The 18,479-nt window shown below is 37.9% G+C and overlaps 1 protein-coding gene across 6 annotated transcripts in view; it reads left to right on the top strand.

The window, feature by feature from the left end:
• Positions 1-17,810, top strand: part of LOC108503098 (golgin subfamily B member 1-like) — a 37,636-nt gene extending 19,826 nt beyond the window's left edge. For 5 of the 6 annotated variants that reach the window (XM_017826732.1, XM_017826733.1, XM_017826734.1 and 2 more), the window contains 9 exons: positions 56-10,588; positions 10,953-11,104; positions 11,774-11,933; positions 13,188-13,340; positions 13,870-14,037; positions 15,038-15,135; positions 15,461-15,595; positions 16,215-16,329; positions 17,134-17,810. In XM_017826732.1, the coding sequence (XP_017682221.1) occupies positions 56-10,588; positions 10,953-11,104; positions 11,774-11,933; positions 13,188-13,340; positions 13,870-14,037; positions 15,038-15,135; positions 15,461-15,595; positions 16,215-16,329; positions 17,134-17,292 (11,673 nt within the window). In that variant the 3' untranslated portion in view covers positions 17,293-17,810. The remainder of the gene's footprint in view (positions 1-55; positions 10,589-10,952; positions 11,105-11,773; positions 11,934-13,187; positions 13,341-13,869; positions 14,038-15,037; positions 15,136-15,460; positions 15,596-16,214; positions 16,330-17,133) is intronic. The other variant, XM_017826737.1, reaches the window with a different exon arrangement.
• Positions 17,811-18,479: the final 669 nt, after the last annotated feature.

The raw sequence follows: 18,479 nt of genomic DNA on the forward strand, positions 1-18,479 counted from the left end.
TTGTCCCTCTAACATGTTTGAAATATTCTTGTAACATTATTTTCTTGATGTTTAGACCTTGAAACAAGACAGTGTGGTGGAGTCAATGCAGCTGGATCTGGACCAGACCAATGAAGAGCTTGACAAACTGAATTCAAGCCATTTAGAGGAAAGATCTCAGCTCATTCAGGATCTCCAGAAACGTGAAAGAGAAATTGATAATCTTAAAGAGGCACTGGCAGAAAAGGACAGGGAGATGTCTGTCCTGTCTGTGAACATGGCAGAATATTCTGAGCAGGTTATGATCCTGAAACACCAAGTGCAATGCAAAGAGGAGGAAATGCGAGGGATGGAAGAGACTTTGTCAAAGGCTGAGAGGGAAACTCATTTACTGAAGGAAGTACAAACAGCTGATGTGAGAGATGCAAGTGTGAAGATCTCTGTCCTTTCTGAGCAGAGTAACACAATGAGACAAGAGCTGGAGAGAGTTAGAGCTGAGAATGAGGCTAAAACCAAAGAGAATGAGGAATTAATAAGACAAAGCACTGAGAACAGCATGACAATTAAGGATCTCCGAGCTGAAATCAAGGCCAACAGTGTCGCTTACAATAACAAACTTGCAGAATGTGAGTCACAAATTACTTTGCTGAAAGAACAGATTAGTAAATCATCTGAAAAACTACAAGAAACTGAGGATAAACAAAGAAAAGAAACTGAGTATTTGAAATCTCAGCTTGAGGAAAATGATGCTCTGAAGGAAAAATGGAATAATTTGCTTAAAGAAAAAGAGAGTAAAGCAGAGACACTTGAAAATGAGTTAAAATCACTTAAAGATTCATACAACAAACTGGTTTTGGAAAATGCTAAAAAAGATGAAGCGTTGTCTGAGTTATCCAGGAAACTTGTAGAACATACTGAACATCAGGAAACAGTAAAAAAAGAATTGCAAGAGAAACAAGAGCTTGTTATTTCCTTAGAGCAGAAACTTGGGGTTTTGGAGCAGCAAAATGAAGAGACTAAACTTAAATTAACTGGAGATCTGAAAGCCAAAGAGATGTGTTGCAAAGAACTTAATAACCAATTAAATGAAATACATAAACAAATTAACAAACTGGAAATAGAGACACAGGAGAAAACTTCAGCTAATAACCAATTACAGGCAGATCTTGAAGGGAAACAAGGAAAATTGGCAGAGCAAATGAAAGCAAATGAACACCTGAAAAAAAGTATAAATACCATGGAAAAAGAGAAGGAGCAGCTCATCAGAGAAAATGAGAATTTATCCAAACTCCTGGATGTAAAAGAGTGTGAATTATTAAAGAAAACCCAGGCTGTGGCAGAAATAGAGAACAAGTTGTCTGTTAGCACTGCTGAGTACGAGAAAACACTCTCAGCACTAAATTGTGATAAAAACACTCTGGCAAAAGAGATTGAACAACTTTCAGCAGCTGCTGAGCAAAAGGAAAGTTCAGTTGTGGAACAGCTGCGGGAGAAAACAAAGGAATGTGATGTGCTGGCTGAGCACTTGTCTGAAAGCAAGGACCAGACCCAACAGTTGCATGAGCAAGTACAATCACTGCTCATTCAGCTGCAGGATATTAGAGGTGAAGAAATAAAGAAAGGAGAAATGTTAAATAATAAATTATCTGAATGCAGTGGCCTAATCCAAGAGCTCAGCCAAAGTAAGGAGCAGAATTTACTCCTGCAGGAACAAATTCAAAGCATAAGTTTGGATTTTGAAACTGCAAACAGGTCTCTAGAAGAGAAAAACCTTCAAAATGATTTGTTGTGTAAGGAAATAGAAGAGACTAAGCTTTGTGTTGTAGAGTTGCAGGGTGAAATTAAAAATCTTAAAGATGAAAAGACAAATCTGTCTCAGTTGGTAGAGGAAAGAGACCTGGCTGTCAAAAATCAGGGTTCAGAACTTGAGAAATTTCAGACGCAAGTTTCTGAAAAAATGGAGGAAAATAGAGTTTTAAATAATCAGCTCCAGCTATTAAGCAAAGAAGTGGAGGTACTTAGGCATGAAAAAGAGAACTTTTCAATCTTATTAAATGAGAAATCGCGTGAATGTGAATTCCTTCAGTCTGAAATTACTTCAGCAAAGCACCAAGCACAAACAGCAGCTCTAGAAAATGAAAAATTGAAAGCAGACATTGAAACAGTTCATGTTACAGCAATGAAAAAGTCAGAGGAAGTAGCTGCTTTAACTTCACATTTATCCCAACAGAGTCATAATATCTTAGCTCTCAAGGACCAAATCGATGGCCTGTTGATTGAGAAAGAAAACTTAAAAATGGCCTTTGAAGAAAAAGAAACTCTCCTTTCTGAAAAGGAGGCTTTGATTAAGCAAATGAAAGACAGTAAAGTGGCAGGAGAAGGGCAATACATGCAAATAATTTCAGATCTGCAAAACCAAATACAAACCCTGGGTTTTGAAACTAGCCAGCTCAGAAACACAGTGCAGGAAAAGGAAAATGAATTTAAGAGGCAAGCCCAAGAATTAAAGTTATTAAAAGATAAATCTGAAGAGTCTGATGTACTTAGGATTCAACTGTCTGAGAATATGGAGGTTATTTCTGACCTTCAGAGTCAGCTTAAAAACTTGACAGAACAGTCATCCCAGTTGAATGATTCAATTGTACAGAAGGATGCATCTTTAAAGCAAAAAGTAGATGAATACATCAGTTTAAAAACACAGCTTTCTGAGGTACAGGAATCTTCTGTTTTGCAGGAGAAACAGTTACAGCTTTTAGCCTCTGAAACAGAACAGTTAAAAGTACTTGTTTCAGAAAAAGAATCAGCCATCAACAATATTTCAATATTCAGTGAGAATTTAAAGGTGCAACTTCAAGAGAAAGAGACTGAATGTGATGTCTTGAAGAAACAGGTGGTGGAGCTAGAGGAAGTGAGAGTGAATTTCCAAAAAGAAATACAGCAGCAGAAGAATGTAATAATTGAGATGGACCAGTCCTTATCACAAAAGGAATCCTCTCTTATGGAAAATGAAAGTCTCCTCAAAACTCTGGAGGAAAAAGCAAAGAAAGATGAAGAGAAAACAAATTTAATTTCTCAGCTCCAAAATCAGGTACATGAACTAACACAGGAACTACAAAAATCTAAAGAACTACTCCACGAGAAAGAAAATGCCGTTTTATCTCTTCAGGAGAACATTGAAGGACAGAATGAACTGAGAACTGAGTTGAACGTGGCTCTTGGGAAAAAAGAAGAAGTTATTGCTGGACTCCTTAATTCCTTAAAGGAGAAAGATGCCAGGGTACAGTTGGCAGAGAGCAACGTTAATGCTCTTTCCAGTGAGATTGAGGTTCTCAGAGAAAAATTAGAGAAAAGTGCAACAGCCATGAAAAACTTCACTGAGGAATTTCAGGAAAAGAATGAGAAGCTTGATATTAATCAGAAAAAAATTGATTTATTGACTGTTGAACTTGACTTTCTCAAAAATGAGCACCAAAAAGCACTAGATCGAATACACGCACGGGAACAAGAACTGCAGCAGAAAGAATTGGCTGTGGAGTCTCTGCGTTTGAAGTGCACTGAGCAGGCAGAGAACTTGGAAAGTTTGAGGTTAGAGTTGGACAACCTAAATTCCAAATCATCTCAAGACTGCCATGACAATGTGCTTTTAATAAACAGTCTCCAGTGCCAGGTGGAGTCCTTAGAGAAAGAAAAAAATCTGTTACAAGAAGATGTTGGTAAACTGATGGCTGAAAACACGCAGCTTGGGGCATCTCAGAGTGATCTGCAAAAGAAATTGGAAGAGCTCCGGGAAATCCAGGAAAAACTAGAAACCAGTGAGAATTACGCAAGAATGCAGATTGATGCTGTCAAACTGCAGATGAAGACTGAAAAAGAGAAGTTACAGATGCAGGTTAGTGTGAAGGGTGAAGAACTTTCTAAATTAGAACTTAAGTGTGAAACTCTAGAACAAAGTCTGCTTGAGTCAGAAAACAAATGGGTGACAGAACTTGATAGGGCAAATGTGCACAATAATAATCTTACTGAGCAAGTGAGCAGTTTAGAAAGTGAAATGAAATCAAAGGATAGCAAAATCCAGTCTTTGCAGCAAGAGCTGGATCTTATAAAAGAGAAATTAACTCAAAGCTTGTCTCCATTACTTAGTAGTAGGCTTTTATGTACGGAACAAAAGGCACAGACTTCAGATTCTGAACTGAAGCCAACTGATAGTAAAACTCAGCTGGAAAAATTCTCTGCTCTGATAAATTCTATTCTGAGCAAAGAAACAGAAGGAGAGCAACTGCAACTCCTGCTTTTAGAAAAACAGAAAGAAATAGACACCATGGAAGAGGAATTAAAAGGTTTGGAGTCGCTTCAGAAGCAGAAGGAGGTGCTGCAGAACGACATGGAAAAGACAAAGGGGGAATACACATCTGAGATGGAATGTCTGTCCAAAGAAATGCTCACACTCAAGGAAACATTATATGAACAGCAATCTCTCTTGCAAGAAAGGGAAGAGTCCTTTGCAGAAATAAATAAGCAGGTTGAATTTCTGCAAGACAAGATAAATAAATCAGAAGAAATAATAAGAGCTAGTCAAGAAAAGCTGCAGATTGAAGGTAAAAAAGTAGCAAGTCTCCTTGAAGAAGTGGGGGAAAAAGATCAACTCATCAAAAACTTAACTTCCCAGGTAAATCAGCAGAAGGATTTAATTTCTGGTCTGAGCCAGCAACTGAAGGAAAAAGACAGTTCTGTTACTCAGGTCATGGAATCATTGTCTAATGAAATGCTGAATTTCTCTGAAGAGAAAAATGCATTAAATGCCAAACTGCAAGACCTTGAAGCTGTTCATAAGAGTTCTGTGGCAGAGCTAAACCAAGTGCTGCAGGAACTTGAGGTTTGCAAGAAAGAACTGGACCATAATCAGGTTCTGTTAAACAGTAGAGAAGCTGAGTTTAAGGATTTAATGAGTGAAAAAGAGGAGATGCAGTTTAATCTCGAGAAAATGGGCAAGGAAAAAGAGAACTTGAAAAAGAAACTTCAAGCAGCGTTGATAGTAAGAAGAGATCTAATGCAAAAAGTTGGAAAACTAGAAAAGAGTGGACAGGAAGAACTAGAAAAAGAGCAAAAAAAAGGAGAGGAGCTGTCGAAGAAAGTTAATGAATTAACAGACAAATTAAAACTAATTGAAGGACAAAATAATGATTTTAAGTCTCTTCTTGGCACTTTGAAGCAACAACAACTAGAAAAAGATGCCAAAATAAGTGATTTAACTGAAATTTTATCTTCAAAAGCTTCTTATTTAGAGGAACTTCAGCATAATATCACAGAGCTAAATGATGTCATTGCTGAAAAACAAAATGTTTGTGAGCAAAATCTAAAATCTTTAGAGGAAAAGGACTGCAGGCTTGCTCACATGCAGTCTATGCTTGATGAAAAAGCAAGTGCATATGAAAAGGAACGTTCTCAGCTGCTCTTAGCTCTTGAACAGGTGAAGTCTGAACTGAAGAAGAAGGAAGAATCATCAAAGAGTTCCAGTTTAGAAGAACCTGGTTTAAGTGCTGGGGACAGGAAGGAGTGTCTGGACGCCAACAATGACGTTGATGTCATGAGTCAATTAAAAAAAGAAAAAGAAGCTTTACAGAGGGAGCTTTTGGTCATGAAAGAAGATATGAAAAAATTTCAGCAAGAAAGGGAAGAGCACAGGAAACTTGCAAGAGATTTTGAGGAACAAAAAACCCACCTTGAGCAGCTCAAACAAGAACATTCAGTGGCAAGTGAAGACACTGAGATAAAAGAGCTAAGAAGTGATTATGGAAAGCTTGAGGAGGAAACAGCAATCTTAAGGAAAGAACTGAGAAAAATATTGCTGGAATTTGGTGATGAAAGAGAAGAAAAAGTCAACTTAATGTCTTTGAGTCAGCAGGAGCAATATCAGGGCAGCTTGTTGGAGGACATAAAGCAGCTACAGAGAAAGCTGAAAGTGTATGAGGCTGAAATTGTAGCTCTTAAGACAGTGCTTGAACATGTGAATAATGAGAAAGAAACACTTATTAAAAAAGGTGAGGACTACAAGCTGAGCCAGGAGGAACTGCAGAGGTCAAGAATTGAAGCTGAGAAGGAGGTTGCAGAAAAGAATGAGGAAATAGAAGCATTGAGGTGTTCACTTGCGGATTTCAAAGGTAAACTTGATTTGGAAAAGGAATTATTAAGCAAAGCTGTTAAGGAGGGCCAAGACGAAGCCCACAGTTACAAAACAGCACTGGAAGAAATGAAGAGTGAGAAAGAGGAACTTCTCAGCTGCTTAGAAAAGTCCAGTTCAGAACTAATGAATATGAAAAAGGAGGTAGGACGTTTCAGTGAAGAAAACAAAAGTCTCGTGCAAGAGCTGTGTCTGCTGCGTGAGAAGGCTGAGATGAGTAGACCTGTGGTGTCTGGCAAAGAGCTTAAGGAAGAAAATTATACTGAAAAGGAGCTGGGAGAGGTTGGTTCAGAAAGGAATTTCCTTGAAGGAAAGTTAGAAGGTAAAGACACAGTTTTTCAACTATCAGAGGCTGATTACTCTGGGAAAACTAAACTGAGAGAAGCAACGGAATGTGAAATGCATAAACAAATGCAAATGATGGAAGAGCCACTGGGAAAACCTGCAAATATAAGTGATTCTTCTAAACCCCAGGAGCAAAGAACTGTAACAGAAGATAAATCCAAAGAGCGCCTTCAGAGGAAACTACAGGCAGCTTTAATATCGCGGAAAGAAGCCCTGAGAGAAAATAAATGTCTAAAAGAACAGCTTGATCAGCTGATGTTGGAAAAAGAAGAGCTGATGAACAAGGCAGGGATGCTAGAACACTTGTTAGAGCTTGGCAGAGAAAAGCAAAGTTCAAGTGCTGTTGCTCCCTTGGCTGGAGAGGAGAGCCTTGTCTCTGAAAATGCGAGGCTGCTGACGGAAAATGAGAACCTCAGCGCAGCATGTGAAAGTCTGAAATCCACCATGGAGTCTATAGTTCAGGAAAAAGAGGCCTTTTCTTTCCAGCTAAATACCTTAAAAGATTCTCAGACAGTTGAATTGACAGGCTGGAAGGCTAAACATAGTGAATTAAAGCAGGAGTATGAATCACTTCTTCAGGCCTATGAGAATATCAGTAGTAAAGTGGCAGAGATGAGGCAAGTTATTGATCTCAGTAGGAAGGAGAAGCAGGAGGCTGTTCAAAGACTCAGGGAAGGAGAATCTGAGAAGGAGGCTCTGGAGAAGCATTTACAAAATCTCATGGATGAAAACGAGGTTATTAAGAGTCAACTGAAACAACTCAGTGAATCCAAGAAAATGGAAGTCGATGAATTGCAAAGCAAAGCAGAAAGGCAGATCCGTGAGCAGGAGGCAAGGATGCAAGAACACCAGGATCGCCTTCATGAGCTCACTGAGCAGAACCACCAGCTGATGCAGGAGAATGAGCAGCTGAAACAAACTTCTGAAAACTTAAAGCAGGCCTTAGAGAAAATCCAGAATGAAAATTATGTCCTTCATAATAACATCACTGTAACTAAAGCAGCCCTGGGAGAGCTCCAGGTTCAAATGGAGGTGTACCAAAATGATACACAATCTAAAATCAGTGATGCATTGTGTGAGAATGAATCACTGTTAAAGGACATTAATGTGTTAAAGGATAAACTCTCTGAAAAAGAGCAAGATGTGCTTGTCCTAGAACAGGAAAGAAAATTAATTTCAGAAAAAGCACAAGAAACTGAAAAATCTTTGGCCCATAAAAATCATTGTCTAACAAAGCTGGATATGGAGTGTAAAAGCCTTACACAAGAAATTGTTAGTCTAAATGAAAAAGTCAAGATTTTAGAGGATGATAAATGTCTGCTACAGGAAGAATTAGAAAATGTACAAGAAAGTTCTTACAAAGTAAAGAATGAGAGAGAATTTCTCGAGACAGAGTTGCTTAATCATGTTAAAAAAGTAGATCATCTTACTGATAGAATGAAATCAGCACAGGTGCAGAATAACTTGCTGTTACAGCAGCTGGAAGAATTAAAGGCAGAAAAATGTCATGTGGTTAAAGAAAAGGAAGAACAGCAGCTCCATCTTGTAAAGATGTTTGAGGAGAAGGTGAAAAGTGCTCAGAGGGATAACAGTGGAACTAAAAGCAAAACAAAAGAATTGCAAGAACTCTTAAAAGAGAAACAACAGGAGATCAACCATTTGCAAAAGGATTCCATAAAGTTCCAGGAGCTGATCCTGGACTTGGAAAGATCTGTGAAAGTGTCACAGTCAAAAAGTGAAACATTGGAAAAGGACTTAAATAATGCATCGGAAAAGCTGGTGAAATCATATGAAGAAATCCATCATCTCAAGGGGAAGCTTTCAGCACAGATGGACTTGTTTAATCAGTCAAAGAATGAGGTGGACAGGCTTAAAGATGAGAATCTAAACTGGAGAAAAGAACTTAAGAAGAAGGAAGAAGAACTGCAACTCCAAAAGAGAGAATATGAGAGAGAATTGGAATTTCATCTTCAGCAACTAAAATTGCTTGACAAAAGGGAGTTTTCAAACCTAGAGGAACAGCACAGAGCCCTTGAGAGAGAAAAGGATCGGGCAGTTAGTGAGATCCAGGGTTTGCAAGAGGAAATCAGCACTAAGGACTCTCAAAACAAGCAACTCCAGGTGGATTTGAACGCAGCTTTGGCACGATTAGCTGCTTTTACAAAGTGTATGTCCTCTCTTCAGGATGACAGGGACAGGGTCGTCACTGAGATGAAAACCTGGGAACTGCAGTTCAAAGAGGCCATCCAGAATAAGGAGAGACAGATAGAAGACAGTAATAAAAGAATAGTGGCCTTACAGGACGAATTGAAAGATAAAATGACTCAAATTCAAGAACTGAATATCAAATATTCTGTAGTAGAGGAAACAAAGGATGAACTGTACTTGAGGCAGAAATCTGTTGATATGCAGCGCTATGAAGAGCTCTGCAGGATAAAGGAAGAAAACACCTTTTTTTTTAACAGACAGCAAGAGTTGGAGAGTGTTCTTCAGTCCAAAGAAGAAGCTTTGCAAGCACTCCTTAAAGAAAATAATTCTCTTAATCATCTCATAGAGAATAGTAAAAGTACAGGAAGAGAGATAAAAGCTCTGGAAAGTAATTTTACTAGACAGGAGCAGGAATTGCAAGAGCTTCTAGCAGAGAAGGAAAAGGTGAACGCTGAGTTGCAAAAGCAGATTACCATTTCTGAGCAAATGAAGGTCATGCTAAATAATAAAGACAAAGAAATTTCCATACTTATTTCCTCAAAAGGTGATGAAATTTCGGACTATCTGGTTCAGGTACAGACTCAACACAGAAATCAAATCAAAGAATATGAACTTCAGTTAAGGTCTTTGCAGATGGACAGACAACAAGCTGAGGCATCCTGTCAGAGGATGGAAAATGAGCTGAGAAATCTCCAGGTGAAAGCAGAAAAAGCAGAGCAAGAGAAGGCTGCCATTGCCAGTGAAATAGATGCCTTTAAAAAATCAATGTCATCTCTTCAGAATGATCGGGATGAGCTTTCTACCAAATACAGAGAGCTGGAGCATCTTCACCAGGATGTCTTAAATCAGAGGGACAGGCTTATAGTTGGCAATGCAAGTGAGAATAATGCTCTGAAGCAGGAATTAAGGATACTCCTCAATCGAATAGATGATCTGCATTCTGAAAATGCAATGCTGAGTGCACAGCTCATCAAGTACAGGGAAGATCTTAACCAGGTTTTGTCTCTGAAAGACCATCAGCTGAAAGACTTACTGAAGCAGAAATTGGATTGTATCAAAAGCCTTGAGCATGAAAAATACGATCTTCAAAAGCAAATAAAAGAAATGCAGCTTTCCAGTGAGCTGCAGAAAGGGACTGCTGTGTCTTTGGAACAGGAAAATAAAAAGTTGGCATCTAAAGTAAGTGATTTAGAATCTCTAGTTGCCTCCTTAAACAAAGAGAAACTTGTTTCTGAATCTGGAGAGAAACTGCTAAGTAGTGATAGTGTTCAGAAAAAAGAGTCAAGTGGACAGCATGGAGAAAACATTCAGAAAAAGGTTCAAGAACTCCAGAAATGCAGAGGCAGAAATGTAGGTGAGGAATCCAGCAGGAGTCTTTTGACACCTCAGTATGGAGATAAACCTGGTGCTTTTGCAGAGAAGGTGCTGCTGGAAGTTCAGTCTCAAAACAATGAGCTGAGGTCCCAAAACGAGGCCTTTGGGAAGGCAATGACTGCTCTGCAGAATGACAGAGATCGAGTCCTAGAGGACTTGAAGGCACTTCAGAGCAAATACACAGCTGAGCTCAAGACTGAAAAAAGGAGAGGAGATGAACTTGAAACTGAGTTGGAGGGGTTTAAATTACATCTCATCAGTATCCTCAAAGAAAATCCTCTTCTGCATCGGGGTGTCTTTGATGCTGCAGATAAAGTTACACTTGCTCAGATTGCTGATGAAGTTGGAAGTCTCTGTAGGACTTTAGTCAGTCGGGACATGGAAGTGAGCAGGCTCTCATCTGAATGTGGGAATTATGTCCAGCAGATTGAAGCATTTTCCAAGGCTATGGCCAGTCTCCAGAATGACCGAGACAAATTGCTGCAGGAGCTCAGCAATCAGAAGGTAACTTCTGAAACCCGATATCCCATTGATTGCAACAGCATCAATGAGAGAAATTACTGTGAAAGTAATTTGGATGTGCCTCAGAGCAATAGGGTAACACTTTGGTAAGTTTTAAATAGCCACATCACTTTGTAGTTTTATTCTTTGTGCAGGGAATGCTTTGAGATATTGTGGATTCTGAAGTTTAACTTCGTAGGTTGTGTAAATGCTATGATAGCACTGTGTGACTAAAGAAGGTGTGTTTACAATTTTGGGGGTTAGTTATCCTGTTAAATGGAGCAAATGGGGAAAACCAATATTCTGTAATCAAACTTCAACCATAGAGTTTTCACTGCAGTTCACTAATGATGTTTATTAAACGTAGGCTAAGGAAGGAGCCAACCTTGCAGCTGTGGAAATATCAAAACTGAAGACCAAGGTTGATGATTTGGAGAAGGCACTGCATCAGACAAAAGCCTTCCAGGCAGAAACTGAGAGAGAGATCACATCATACCAGAATGAGCTGGCTGGATTAAGGTATGAATTTTAAATTTAAATAGTGCATGTGGTTCTTGTTTAGAATTCATCACCGACTTCACAACCCAACATAAAACTGACACCCAGAACTAGCAGGAGGCAGGATAAGAATGTTTGTAATGTGTGACATCAACTTCCACGGGGTTGTCTTTGTGCACAGTTTTCCTTGTGTTTTTATGTCTCTTGGTTTATGTGAAGTTTCAAAGTCTTACTTGAATGATTTCTGTTCTGTTGGTGACTTGGGTATTTGGAACTACAGTAAAAGAGTATGCTTGGTGTGGAATAACAATAATTCTGTTTGAATTTGAGGCCAAAGGCAGTATCCTGGTGCCTCACTGCATTTTATGGTCCATAGTGCAATTTCTAGATCTCTAATTATAAAGTCTTTGTAAGGTATTATTTATCTTACACTACAAGTTTTTGGGGGAGAGGATGTAGATCAAAAGGCCAGCCCCACATTTCTCTGTAAACGTGAGCAAATTATGAAATACTCAAACCTCATTTTAACTTGTAGACTTAACCAGTGAACAGCATAAATATATATATATGCATATTACTCTTCCAAAATTATCATTATTTGTTACAGAAATAACAGTAAGTACAGCTTTATCCTTTTCATTGATTTGTATGTAGTGTATAATTCTTTAACATACAATATTTTATGTTCAGAATGGAAAAAAACCTCCTCCTCTCTGAGTCCCAGGCACTGAGAAATCAATGTCAGATCACAATTGCTGAGAAAGACCGACAGATTGCAGAGCTACAGAAGCTGCAACAAGACATGATTGTTATGAAATCAGTCCCTGCTGGCAGCAATTATCCAGTCAAGGTAAAGAAATGGAATGCAGCAGGAATGTAGAATGGAATTTAGCAGTTTATTGTGTTGAATTTGCAGCCTTAGAAGAGAACTATGCAGCATGTGATAGCAATCTGGCAAGTGTTATCTTAGCTTAGTTAAATCCAGAATATAACAGGAAGAAATTAAAAAAAAATTAAATGGATTTTTTTTCAGATTTATTATGGCTGCAACCTATGTTTAGGGATATGCTTTTTAAGAGGATCAAGAGGTTGGTAGTTCACGCTGACAACAAATTTCACAACTTGTGTAGTTGGTGCAAAGAAATTTTAAAGATCTAATAAAATTCATTCTTCAGAGCCTAAATCAGTGTCTAATTCCTGCAGATTAGAGCAGGATCTAACTGGGGGGGAAAGGGGAAATGTCCTAATGGAAGTGCTCTTGCCTTTCCCCTGAAGCAGCTGGAATTGGCTTCTGCCAGGAACAAAATCCTGGATTTAGAAAGGCAGCAGCTGACACCCAGTCTGGCAATTGCTGTCTGCTTTTGTAAACTGTCATTAAAGCTTCAAGGAAAGTGTTTTTTTGAGTACTATTCTTATTTCCCTTTTGTGTGCCAAAGGAAGGAATTTTTAATTTCATTAAAACCAACATTTTAGTTGGTCAGGTTTGAGTTTCATATGCTGTTCATTTTCTGTGATTAAAATCACAAATAAGAGCTACTGAATAGTAATATCTGTGGGTTATGGAGTATGTGATAAAAATCTTTATTTCAGGATTATGTGGGTAAAAAGATTCCATAAAGCATTAGAGTTAAAGAAGGCCAAAGCTGTAAACTGATGATAAGATCAGGTGTGTTTTTCTTTTCAAAATGGACTCTTTCAGCTTAAAATCCATATTTCCAAATAGCTGTTCTGCAGGTCATGAATACAAGACATTCTTAGCTTGAAAATAATTTTCGAATAATAATAATTTTTGAAAGGTGTTTTATATTAATGTTTCTATTTCACCACCTTTCTTTGTGCCTCGCACTATTTGCAAATTAAAAATTAAGTTGGGTTGATTTTTCATGGTAGTTTTCTATTTTTTCTTAATGCAAATATTTAGGTTGAAAACACTATATATTAAAAAGACCCTGTCTTCTACTTAAAGTGTCTTGCAAATGTGGTATTACATTGTGAGAAGGGTATTATATTGTGTAAAGGAAATTCTGTGTATTTAGTGTTGGAGTTGTGTATTATTTAGAGAACTCCTGTACCGTTTACCCTGAATATCCTAATACTTTTTAAGGCTTTAGAAACTGCCTCCCTTGCTGGAAGTGGAGATACACCAGAGGAAATCAAACGTGTCTTGGCTGAGAAGAATCAGCTGCAGAATGAGCTGCAGCGCTGCCTCCAGGAGATCCACCAGAAGGACCTGCATTTCCAACAGATTAATTCCAAGGTAATTTAGAACAACAGCTCTGATCCTCAATAGCTCATGCCAGTCTGGGCTGGGATCACACAGAAATATTGATAAATTGGTGGTGTCTTGCATGACTGACAGTTAATTTTACTTTAAAACTCAGATTCTTCCAAACAACCCAGTTGGCTCAGACTAGAAATTGCAAATTAAATGTCAGTATTATCTTCTGTCAGGCTCTTCTGACTTATTTGACTGAGGTTTATTTGACTCTGCATTCTAAAGCTGTTGATGGGGCACTGTTAAACTTCTACTCAAAATATTTTTCATTATAGACAGAAACAGGCTGGAACAAGATTTTACCTTCTGGTTTGGGTATTTTGATGACAGGGGAAATCAATGCTCACGTTTCTTTATTTGCTCGCGTAAAACAACTAGTTTAAACCTCAGCGAAACTGTGACCTTGCCAAAAAGTTTGTGCAATTTTGAAACAGCAGGTCTCAAATCTGTAGGAATTTCCTGGAGGAGTTAATTCCTAATTTTTAGTTCTTTAAATGTGAATTCCTTGCAGGTTGTGCAGTCAGCAGAGGAGAATGCTGTCTTGTCTGCCCAGCTGAAGACTCTGTCTCAGACTCTGAGGGATAACCAGCTTCATTACACTGACCTGCAAAATCGGTATTTAAGACTGGAGAGGGAATATCAGTCAATGCAAGTGGCGTCTTTCCAAGGCTCTGTTCAGGTAAACAAATTTATGGAAATACTTTTAGGGTTTTTTCTTCTGTGCTTACATATTTCATGCCAAAAATTCACTTTTTGTTGTACTGATTCAGTCCTTTTGCTAGCCCTTTGTGTGTGCTGAACATAACTGTCTTTATTGTTGTAAAGCTGGTGTAATTTGACTTTTCATTTAAAGAAGCTGTTTATACATGATTTTTCTTTTGTTTTGGAGTATTTTTTCAGTTGATCCACAACTGGCAGAGGTAATTGAATGATCCATTATCAATGGATCAGGAAATTTAGTGGTAATTTCACATCATTCCTGAATAGTTTTGCAAGGTGTTTGAGTAATATTTTCAGAAGTGAGATTTATATCACCACTTCAGCATTTTGGTACTGTTTCCCAACCCCTCATACACATAGGTTAATAATAACAATATAACATAAGGTTATTATTTGAGGGCTGGAACTAGATGATTTAAGGTCCCCTCCAAGCCCATGCTTTATGATTCTATCATTATTCCTTTGTGAGATTTTAATTTTTAAAAAGCTTTCCTGTACTGCCTTGGCTATTCATTAACAATCAGTTAATATAATACCCTAAAATAACATATATGGATAATTATAGTAAACAACCCTCACTCTTCCATAAATGGGAATAAACCCAAACAAGGAGAACTATAAATTAAAAATAAATGAATAGCTGCAATATTTTGAAACTGTACTCAGTGCTGCATTATTATGTGGATATAGATGCATTTCTTTCCCCTCATAATTATTAAGAGATTGCTGCGTTAACAGGTGTACCTGTATCCTTCAGGTCCTACAGCATTCCTCAACTTTCTGTTAGAAAACAGGCCTGGAAAATTTCAGCTCTGGAAATCAAAAATTTAAATGGCACAAAGAATTATTTGTTCCACTGTTTTGTGCTGCTTATGGCTTCTTTAATTGAAATAAAGACTTTTAGCAAGTAGAAAAATGGTGACTGGCTTTTTTTTTCCCCCTCTCTTAATATTTCCTAGGACGAAACTAGAGCAGAAGTTCCCCCTGGAGCACCACGGGAAAGATCTGGGATTATTGTTGAGATAGACAATATGGAGCTAAATGAGCTCAGGAAAAGGTCAGGACTCAGAGCATGTATTAGCAATATTGTTTTCCTGACAGCTGTGTTGTGAGTGTGAAAGTAATGCTTTTGTATCCCTCTAAGGCATTTGTGTGAAGGAAAAGAAGTGGATTTACAGTGGATTAAATAAAGCATAAGTCATATCCTTGAATTGTTACCATCTGTGGTTTGTTTTTGTACCTTACTTCATTTCAATATAAAGCTAAAGCATCTTATTATAATTAAGTCTGTCAGATAAAGGAAGATTTCTTAATAAAAAACCAGCAAAAAAGTAATTCTTTAAGTACATAAAATACTGATTTCAGGTTACATTTTGTCCTAGGCTTGCAGAGACTGAGCAGCAGTATGAGTCCGTGCAGCAGGCTCTCTCCCAGCTGACAGAAACACTGGCAGAGGAGAAGAGCAGGAGAGAAGCTGCAGAAGAGGCTCTTGGGCTCTCTGAAGAGACAAGTAACAGGTAAAATACCATGTCAGATTATTTGTTTGCCTTTTATTTTTAGCGAGAGGTTAGTGATAGGTTTTCCTGTGGGTGTTAGATTTGTGAGCAAATAATAGAACAAACAGATAATAGAACCTGCTTTTGAGTCCACAATGCCTGAAGCAATGGAAATCTATGTATAACTGTGTAAAAAAAGTTAAGTTTAACTCTGGATGAAGAGAGTGTTACAAGCTTTGGATTTTTTTTCTTTATTTAATTTCATCTGTTGGGCTCGGTGGTATTTCTTTTTTTCCAAGTTAGAAAGAAAAAATCACATATACACCTTTAGCAGAGCCACTGGTTAGATTTAAAATATCATTATCCATCTGCCTACATAAAGTATCCCTCACAACCATCATCTGAAAATCACTATTCAGTCAGGTAGTAATTTTGGTGTTTATTCTGAATAAATGAAACATCTTGAGCGTAGATTGTAAATAGAGACTGAAAAAGACCTGGCAATATAAAGTGAGTCTGACTGCTCTGTGTGGAGACCTTCCCTTAGTAATGTAAGAATGCAAAATAATGTTTTTGTGCGAATTCAGTACTTAAGAGGAGATAATTCAGTACTCCATGTCTCCCTGTAATTTTTCTCTAGGTTTGAAGTGAGCAGTTACAGATCTGTACCCACTGAATACACTGTCCAGATGGAAACTGAGGAGGAGAGGGAAGCCTTAATCATCAATCCCAGTGAACATGTTGTTGTGAGAAAGGTAAGGAGATGAAAGCTTTCAAAAGCCCTGAATTACCAGCTACTTAAAAAGGATATGCATGTTGTATCCTGCTGGTTGCATACTGGATTGAAATGGTATAGCTCATGGTCCCCTTCATGCTGCTGCTTTCTTTTTTCTGTCTTGCCTTTCCTATACCCTATTTTCAACTGTCATTCATTCTTGGAGTGCAGATTTCCCACCTGAGTGACTGGAAATCACTGATTTTTGGTTGTCCCCTTTATGTGTAAGCAGTGGCACAAGGCAGCTACTTGTCTGATGCGCCTTGGCTCTGAAAAGCTGACAGAAGTACTCTGTGTGTTTGGTATCAAGGGGCTGGGCAGGCCATCATTCAAAGCAGCAAACTACTTCTGAAACTCCATTTCACTGAAAAAACATCTTTAATTTCTTTCTCTTTGGGCTGTGAGTCAAATACAAGCAGCTGTGTAAACTGCATCATAAGACATATTGCCTGTGTCAAAATTAAAATGGTAGCAATCATATTTGTACTACACACATCCATTAAATAAAATGTGCGTTGCATTTAATTATGTGCATACGCAAAATGCAATATGCATCTCTGGTATGTCTGTGTAACTGCATAATACACAAATACCTGATATTCATTCCTCTCCCCTTTTAATAATGCTGGTTTTTTGAACTTTAAATTATTTATGTTTTTATAGCCTGTGGTGTGGCATCAATTGCTATGTCAGAGGTTTACAGTGCCTCAGAAATCCAAGCTGCAGTGGAGCTTCTTATTCATATTCATGATTATTGATATGGAATTTTTTGTTTCCTACCCAGATGAAAGGAGGAGCCCTTTCCCTCCGGAGGTGGCTCCGAGGGCGAAGCCTTTACTGTTCCAAGCTGCTGACTTCCCGAGCAAAATCCCGCTATTTATTCCTCGCTTACCTGGTCACTCTCCACCTTGTTGTTTTCCTGTGCCTCACTGGTGTCCTTTGAATACTGCATTTCCTGGGTGGATTATTTTGGTGTGCCAATTTAGGATAATAGACTCCTCACATGCTGCTGTTACACTATGCACTGGACACAGTTGTAAATATTCCTGTGACACTACATGAATCTTGAGCTTCTCCAATGAAATTTGTCTTTATCACACTTTGCTCCAAAGTTGACTTGAATGGCTCTTTCACAGTGGAATATTATATTTGCTAAGGAGAAAATATTCCCCTCTGCCCTCTAAAGAAACTGCTGCATACAAGTTATTTAATATTGTTTGTGAGTACATAATGATTGGTTACTACTGAATGGGTTGTAAATGATATCTTTTCTATACAAATTTTATTTTAAGAGTCAAACTATAAATTTCAAAGGAATATCAAGATATTACTGTATATTGGCTTCTTGATTATCACAAGAAGTTTTATAGAGTGCAATAAAGGAAGAACTACTGAATTTTTGATTTTCTTTGGTTGCTTGGGGTTTTTTTTTTGGCTGAAAATAAAAGAATTAAGAAGGTTGTTCTTTGCCATTCAGTTTGTGCCCAATTCTGTGTGTGGTAATGAGGTAAGCTGATGATTAAAGATCCAGTAAAGATTCAGAATTGAGATGACATAAAGAAATGTCTTCAACTTCTTATATTCTCTTCTTTGTCATTTTTTTTCCCTGTAACTTGTGGAGAGTTTGGTAATTTTTTAATTAACTTGCATTTCTTGTCTTGGTGGGGTTTAGTCACTGCCTGTCTTTGTGCAAAATGTTCCTCAGCTGCAGAACACATGAAATTCAAGCTTATAAAGGCACAACATTACATATTTTACATGTTTGAGCTTCAAGGTACAAGTCAGTAAAGGGTAAGTTTTCAACTGAGAATCTTGTGGGGAAAAGAAAAACCACTGTAGGTAAATCCTGTAAACTTTCTTCTTTTGATGGTCTTTAATATTTCTTAGTCTAGTAAAGGTCTGATTTTTTTAATATAAATCCAATCTATTCCAATATAATTGATGATATTTTTTTTTTGTATAACAGTAATTACTCATCTCCTTTGAATGGCTGATTCAGTCCCTGTTTTCAGCCCTCGTGTCAAGTACTGGGATAACATGAGGACTGTACATGCTGACTTATCCTTTTCCAGCCTGAAGATGGGTGTTAGCAGAAGGATAATGAACTATTGTTAGCTGATTATGTTACAG

This window comes from Lepidothrix coronata, unplaced genomic scaffold (assembly GCF_001604755.1).
Source record: "Lepidothrix coronata isolate B3197 unplaced genomic scaffold, Lepidothrix_coronata-1.0 Scaffold130, whole genome shotgun sequence".
Taxonomy (NCBI): Eukaryota; Metazoa; Chordata; class Aves; order Passeriformes; family Pipridae; genus Lepidothrix; species Lepidothrix coronata.